This window comes from Poecilia reticulata, linkage group LG19 (genome assembly GCF_000633615.1).
Source record: "Poecilia reticulata strain Guanapo linkage group LG19, Guppy_female_1.0+MT, whole genome shotgun sequence".
In the NCBI taxonomy this organism is placed as follows: domain Eukaryota; kingdom Metazoa; phylum Chordata; class Actinopteri; order Cyprinodontiformes; family Poeciliidae; genus Poecilia; species Poecilia reticulata.
In genome coordinates, this window is record NC_024349.1 from 5,751,024 (window position 1) to 5,759,104 (window position 8,081).

The 8,081-nt window shown below is 38.0% G+C and overlaps 1 protein-coding gene across 1 annotated transcript; it reads left to right on the plus strand.

The window, feature by feature from the left end:
• The first annotated feature begins 230 nt into the window (after positions 1–230).
• LOC103481265 (synaptonemal complex protein SC65-like) lies at positions 231–7,752 on the plus strand. Its single transcript, XM_008436650.2, has 7 exons — positions 231–2,178; positions 3,208–3,357; positions 4,249–4,420; positions 5,338–5,466; positions 5,540–5,685; positions 7,126–7,209; positions 7,298–7,752. The coding sequence occupies exons 1-7, from the start codon at positions 1,702–1,704 to the stop codon at positions 7,442–7,444; spliced, it is 1,305 nt and encodes a 434-aa protein (XP_008434872.1). The 5' UTR covers positions 231–1,701; the 3' UTR covers positions 7,445–7,752.
• Positions 7,753–8,081: the final 329 nt, after the last annotated feature.

The window sequence follows — 8,081 nt, forward strand, 5'->3', positions numbered from 1 at the left end:
TATCTTATTTACTCTAAACGTCTTTCCCTGTAATTTGTTGGTTTTGAATACGTTTAACTAAGTTTGATGTTTTCAGAATAAAGTCGATGTGAGATCTTGAAGTTAATCTGATCCTGAATACTTAAAGCAAGGCGTTTGTTGATTTTATTTTGAAATCAGAGCGACGCCGCATGCAGCAGCAGAGGTTCGCCTCTCAGCCCTAAAACAACCGCAGATCAGAGACTGAACAGTTTCCAGCTTCCACTTTCTGACCAGTAGAAGAGAATCGCGTTTTTAGCTGAAACGGGGAAAGGCTTTAACTAGGCGAAATGATCGACGTAATGGTTGCTTGATAGTGGAATGAAGCATAAATGTGGCCCGGGRAGAGTAAAAGAGATTTTAACAAAACAATAATCAGAAGGACCTGGTTGTATAGAGGCCCAAAAGTGCCACAATTTAATAAATGAGACTGAATGTGCTAATACTGAATTTTGTAATTGTAAGAAAATACAGATAATTTGATAAATGGATAATTATAATTATTTATTATAATAAATAAACACATGGTTACTGTGTTTATAGGACACAGTAATGTGTCCTATAAACACATGATTCTTCGCTTCTGTTTAYTTTGAAAGAAGTATATTGGAGCATGTAGTCAATTAGATGTTAAGCACATCCATGCAWCATCTTTTTATTGGCTATGCTTTTATCATATAGGAACCCCTGCATGTCAATGTTTACATCCCGAAGTTGTAGCTGGAGGGCAAATATACTATTCTTTTACATGCTACCCATAGCTGTGTTGTCATGTAGAACAATCATGTTATCTTAAAAGAAACCTGGATACGTTCGTATTATTAATTTAGGGCTGTGTGCCACAGCAAATGGTAAAATAACGCAGAAAAACAACTTAAAACCACTTTTTTCCTCCTTGGGCTAAGCTGCAGTCTCGTTGCCATAGCAACTGACAACACCACTTTATGCGTCAGGATTCAACACCAAAAAAAAAAAAAAAAAAAACACTAAAACGTTTCATACACAAAGACCAGCACATTCAGTCCGTTACAGTATCATGTTTTTAGGCTTGATGTTTATTTTTGCGATTATTCAGATAAGCAATCGCTGTGGTAGATTAGCTACCGCTGCTATTAGCTAGGCTAACACTGCGGCGGTTGATTAGCTAAACTTGCTCTACTGATGATCTGTTAGAATTGGTATGTCGATTGCTTTATTTTTAACTGAAACCAAACACACCAAATTCCACATCACGTCTACTTGTTAAGGTTGTCAACTACTTTCCTCTCCCTCGCCATTTCTTAAAACGTTTTTCCGAACATTCATCTGAACATTCTGAAATCGAATGTTCAGATGACGTTGGCATGAACGTTCGCCGACGTTTACCGGACAATTTAAAACACCATTAARCGTTATAGATGTAGTATTGGCACAACTAGTGTTGTAGCAAAGCATTATGTTCCTTTAATAAGACAAATAGATTTGAAACAGACAAGCTCAGAGGCTGTTCTTTTCCAGGCGCTCCAGTCAAAGGAAAATCAAAACGGAAATAAACCGGTGAGTAGGTCTCTCTCTGTTTTRGTGACGCTGAGAAATTCCCAATCCCAGAATTCCCACAAGCCCCTGATCACTTCAGCAGACCACCAAATCACAAACTCTGCAGAAGAAGAAGAGAGGAGGGAAACACGGGGATGTTTTCTTATCATGGTTGGACTGAGCGCAAAAAGAGGCTTGTATTCAATATTTCTAAYACTTTTCTGCGTGAACTTTGTGTTTATCAAGACATCCGCACAATATGAGAGCTACAGCTTCAGAAGTTTTCCCAAAGMAGAACTCCTTCCTCTCACCGCAGCCTACGGACTGGCGCTGGACAGCTACGCAGCAGGAAACTGGACCGAATCCATCCAGTACTTGGAGCTGAGTTTGCGTTTGCACCGACTTCTCAGGGAAAGTGTGCGGTTCTGCTCGGTCCAGTGTAGCCGCAGCGGTCATGAGGAGCCGCTTTTCCCCGCTGCAGCCCCGGATCTAAGCGTCTGCTGGCGCGTCGTGCGGACGGCGTCCTGTCAGAAGAAGTGCAGGGCGCATTTCCCGGTCCTGCAGCTGCCGCCTCCCGGCACCGAGATCCTGGAGGAGTTCAGCAAAAGATCCCCGTACAGATATCTGCACTTTGCTCACGCTGAGGTAGGACGCAGAGCGGGGAAGTTTACTTTATACACACAGATTATTTCTTTTTACTACGCTGTACTTTTTATTTGTACTTTAGTAATATTTCTGAATGAAGGACAAACATGTTTTAACTAAAAAATTCACCACACACAGACAGACAGACACATGCAGTTTTTGTTACTTTCGTAAGTTTTATATTGAAATAAATGTTTTTCTTTTGCATCCCCAGAACCAGAACCAGAACCAAACAGGCAGAAGCAGTCTTCAGTTTATATGCGCCACAAATCTGGAACAGATTTCTTGAAAACTGCAAAACAGCCGAAACACCGAGTGCCTTTAAATCCAGACTAAAACCCACCTGTTTAGAGTTGCTTTGGAAACATGAGAAATAAAACATTAATCAAGAATCTGATGTGAAATGACAGCAAAATATAATGTTTCAGTTGTTTTATGACTTTGTATTTTTGTGTTTTTATGATATAAAGCATTTTGAAATGCCTTGTTGCTGAAATGTGCTGTACAGATAACCCATCCATCCATCCATCCATCCATTTTCTTCCGCTTATCCGGGGTCGGGTCGCGGGGGCAGCAGCTTCAGAAGGGAGGCCCAGACTTCCCTCTCCCCAGCCACTTCTTCCATTTTATTTATTTTTGTTAATTTTAGTTACTTATATAAATTAGTCATTTTCGTCCTTAAAACACCAAATTTTCCACTTAACTTTATATTTTGTCCGTCTGATGATGTAATTTTAAATATGAAATGATTGATAATTTGATCAGTTACTCAGTACTTGAGTAAACTTTTTACCAAATACTTTTTTACTCCTACTTTGGTCATTTATTGGAAGGTCACTTTTTACTTTTACTTAAATAAAAATCTGTTGAAGTCGTGTTTCTCTTACCCGACTATTTTCTTGGACATTTTCTTCTGGATCTTTTTGCATCCTGTTAAGGTCCTGCTCTGACTTCTGTTTTCATTTTTCAGCTGATTATAATTTTTTTCCAAGGTTTTTCTGCCTTAATTCCGTTCCCTTCTGCGTCCAGCTGGACGACCTGCAGCGGGCCGTCCCGTGTGCCTACACCTTCCTGCAGAGGAACCCTGAGGACCAGGAGATGCTGCAGCTGATGGAGGAGTACAAGAATGAGTACGACCTTGTCGGCTTCCTCATCGACCACGAACAACGACTTTATGAGGTGGGGCAAAAAGGCCAGACGCAAAATGATGCAAATGTTCTGAGGGGGAAAAAGATCGGTTTACTTAACCCCATCTGAATTAAAAACACAACTGGTGTCTTGAAGGTTTCTCAACTTTGACCCCTCTGTCCTAGTGTGACTTAGAGTACCCAAAGATTGTACCGTACTGGATTATAAGGCGCACCTTCAATGAATGGCCTATTTTAAAACTTTTTTCATATATAAGGCGCATAGAATAGACGCAACAGTAGAGGCTGGAGTTACGTTATGCTTCCACTAGATGGAGCTGCACTAAAGGGAATGTCAACAAAACAGTCCCGACTCGGGTTGGCGAGGAGAGCTTTCAGCGACTGGGCCGGGGCGTGGCCGGATGATGGTCACCCTTCTCCGTTCGCGCACAGAATGTTGGTGGACAACGTGGTGCTAAATGACCTGCAGACAACCTGATTCTAGACCAGGGGTKGGCAACTCCAGGCCTCGAGGGCCGAACTCCTGCAACTTTTAGATGCGTCTCAACTTCTACACACCTGAGTCAAATAATGAGGTCGTTAGCAGGACTCTGGAGAACCTGCGTGCACTTAGGAGGTGATTCAGCTGTTGGATTCAAGTGTGTTGGACCAGGGAGACATCTAAGAGTTGCAGGACACCGGCCCTCCTGGACCGGGATTGCCCACCCCTGTTCTAGACGGTCGGTAGGTAGATAGGTCAGTCAAACTTCATTAACAAACCAGCGTTCTTCATAATAAATTTAATTCAAGTAAAAAGGTAAACGTAAAAAGAACAACTTAGTAAAAAAATATGCCTAAAAGTAATTTTTTCAAAAAAGTTACTGAAGTAAATGTAACTGTGTAAATGTAACTAGTTACTTCCCACTTTTTAAAAACTTTACAGCCATCTTTTGTTAGCGGCGTGAAGCTTGTCGACTTGGGAAAGTACAGCAGCGGCTCTGAGCGCCTGGAGGAAGCGCTGAGGCTCTACCTGCAGGAGTACGACCTCTGCCAGGCCGAATGTGACGGGGTCGGCCATTTTTCTTCACACACAGACTTCTACGCTCTGTTAGCTGGTAAATATGAAGTAATTAATTCACTACGAACCCAAGACTCAGGCTTTGATTCTGTTAATCCTAAAAGTTAAAATTCTCATTAGTTTAATTGAGAATTTGTTGAAGATGACAACAGAAGACCAACGTTTCAAAACTGGGTGTACCACAAGGTTCTGCTTTCGGCCCACGGCCTTTCTGCTTATATAGTAGTAAATCATCAGAAAGTTGCCAAAGTGACAAAAATGGCAACAGCGACAATAAGCATGATTGTAAAGATTTGATTGGAAGAAAAACTATTGATTTAATTGTTATTTAATTCCTGGAAGAAACATTTTATGGCCTTTCTGATAAAATATAATTAAATCCTACCGAGTAATTTTGAGCTTATAGTATTTTTTTACAAAAATAAATAAATTGCAATTGAAAAATAATTACAACCTATAAATCAACAAAATGTACCAAACTACACACAGTTATCTTTTAATGAATACACTGGAAAAAAAGAGAACGGAGCTCAAACCTAAAAAATAAGCTTATTTATAACTTGTAATCAAATTAAGTTTGTTGAACTTACTTTATTTAAGTGAACTAAGTTTAATAAGCTTAACATATTTACTTGGATAACCTTAATTTGATGACTTGTAACAAATTAAATAATTCTTTAAAATTGGATCACCTGTTTCATTTTTTCAGTGTAAGATACTAGTATTTATTTTGTAAATGTACATTTAGTGTTACCACTTTTCTGACTGCATGCCAGAGACACCAAACAGGTAAATGGTGAGAAACTCAGAAACATTTTCTGTATTTTATTGCTGGTGAATTCTTACCAGTATTTTATGGTTATACTACAAAGTAAAATGAAAATCACATCAGGAAAACGTCTGAAACATCTCAGCTGCTTTTCATTGAAGTAAGGGTTTTATTTTTCTCCACAGAAGTCTACTTTGACACGTTAAAATGCAAGATAAAGTGTGAGGAAAACCTAAAGCCCAACGTTGGCGGCTACTTCGTGGAGAACTTCGTTCCCACCATTTACCACTACCTCCAGTACGCCTATTACAAACGTAAGTTCAGCTCCAGTCCAGCTTTCCAGTACCTCATATTCTTGTTTCTGTAATTGTGTAATTGTCTGGGCAGTGAACGACGGGCGCAGAGCCGTGCCCTGTGCGTACAGCTACTTCCTGTTCCAGCCTGAAGACCCGGTGATGAAGGACAACCTGCTGTACTACGAGGCCTACAGCCCACAGTGGGGCCTGCAGGCCCACCACTTCACACCCAGAACAGTAAGAGGACGTTTATCTGAAGAAAACCAACAAGAAAATGAGACGAAGACTGAGAAAACCTTCAGCTCTGAGTGAAACAGTCCTAGTTTCTCCTGTTTGCTTGTTTGGACTAGCCATAGACGTAACAATGGCTCCACTTCTGGACGCCCACATCATAAAAAAGCATTTAATACAAAAACAGTTGCACACACTTAATATAATATGAAACGCTTAATAAAATATGAAAAACATAACACATTAATACTTGAATGTACAATTATAACACTATGTTATAAAAATAATTAGCAGGACTCTTAAAAGTTACATTTAAAACAAATGATGGAAGTGAGTTCCCTCAAAAATGGCCTTTCTGATAAAATATAATTAAATCCTACTGAGTAATTTTGAGCTCATAGTATTTTTACAAAAATAAAAATAATTACAACCTATAAATCCACAAAATGTACCAAACTACACACAGTAATGTTTTAATGAATACACTGGAAAAAAAGAACGGAGCTCAAACCTAAAAAATAAGCTAATTTATGAAAAACATAACACATTAATACTTGAATGTACAATTACAACACTATGTTATAAAAATAATTAGCAGGACTCTTTTAAAAGTTACATTYAAAACAAATGATGGAAGTGAGTTCSCTCAAAAAATAACAGCTTTTGTCCAGCATTCCTGTTGCATGGTGGAAGAGTAAAACAATCTTTTAAAGCAATTAAAACTGTTAAGTTTGGCTAAATAAAAGTTGATTTTAWAAAACAGTATCTTAGAAACTACAATATTTCTGAAAAAATAGCATAAAAGGGCCATTTCTACCTTATTTTTAACCAAAGATCAACCTTATATTTTGGAACAATACCATGCAAGACGAGCTGCCTTTTTTTTCTGATTGTAGTTTTGTTAAATGTTTGTCTGAAGTATTAAACCACATCATGGAGCAACATCAACATCAATATCCAATCAAATCAAAGCAGTTTTTATCTGCATGCTTCCAAATTACATCAATCAGCTCCTGYAGTTTTTTTCATGGAAATTTACGCAAAATCAACAGATACCCGCACTTTTTTATGCTAATGCATAACTGAGTTTATTGTRAGTTTCCCACAGAAATGGTCAAAACATTGTGTTAAAGTAATGCTGGCTCCCACCTGYAGGTGGCAGTATTTCTTACTTGTACTGAACTGCTGCATCAGCCTGACTTAAGGTCAAGTTGTTGTCCGCGATCGATGTGGAGGATTACAAAAAGTCACATTTACCGTCACAGAAAAGAGCAAAGATAACAACATTTCCTGCACGTATTTCTAAATTAGCTCAAAATAGTTTATTTTGAAATTAGAGCAACTTAACGGTGCAGCCTGACTAAATATAGTTTTTTTTTAAGTATATATTAGAGCCGGGTATAATGACAGCATATCGTCTCCATCTGTTATAATTTGTTTTAACAGGAAGCTCTTCGATTCTACAACCAGACCGTCACTCAAAAACAGATGGTGACGTTTCTAATAAAGTACTTGGAGACAAATGATGAGGTAAGATTGACAAAATGAAATCCTTCAACTCTTTCATATCATCAGTGATTCAGTCAGTAAAGACTGGCTTTGTAATATTTCTGTTCAGGGTTTTAGTGGACCAGAAAAAGATCCACTGTTGTCCTCTGAGTCTCCTGACGCCGAGTTTGATGGTGTGGGAGATTATGAAGAGTCCATGTTTGCAAAATGGAGGCAGAAGAAAGGAAAAGGAGACGCAGGAGAGGCCGACATCTGAGCTCAACCATTTACATCTTCAACCTTTAGGAATGTTAGATACTTACATTTATTTAAAATGGTACCATAATAATAATTTTAAGCAGTACATAGTTGTCATTAAGTTTTTTTGTCACATTAAATATCCAAAAAGAGTTTGAAATGATTCACCAGACTTTTCCTTTACATCACAAAAAACAAATTATTTAGCTTTTTGTTTTTATTCTTTATTGTAACTTTTAGTTTTGCTCCATTCAGCTWAATTATAAAGCACCTTTTCCAGTTGTATTTGTTTTAAAATATTTTATATAAATAAATGACATTTAAGTTTCTACTTTTTTTTCTGAGAAAATTGGTAAAATTATTCTTATCTGGTTTTAGTAAAGGTATTAAGCTCTTTTATTTTCTAAAATAAAATATTTTGTGCAACAGATTCACAAAAACATTTGTAAGGGTAATTTCTGTGTTGCCTCCTTGGCCTTTATGAGCGCCATAAAACGACAGAAAGCTTTAAGGCAGTGGTGTTCAAACTTTTTGTAAAGGAGATGAAAACTGTCACTGGGTAATTTTTTTGGCACATTTTTTAATGGAAGTAGGAAGATGGGATTTTACCGCCTCAATAAACTAAAAACGCAAAATTTCAAAGAAGTAAGCAAAGT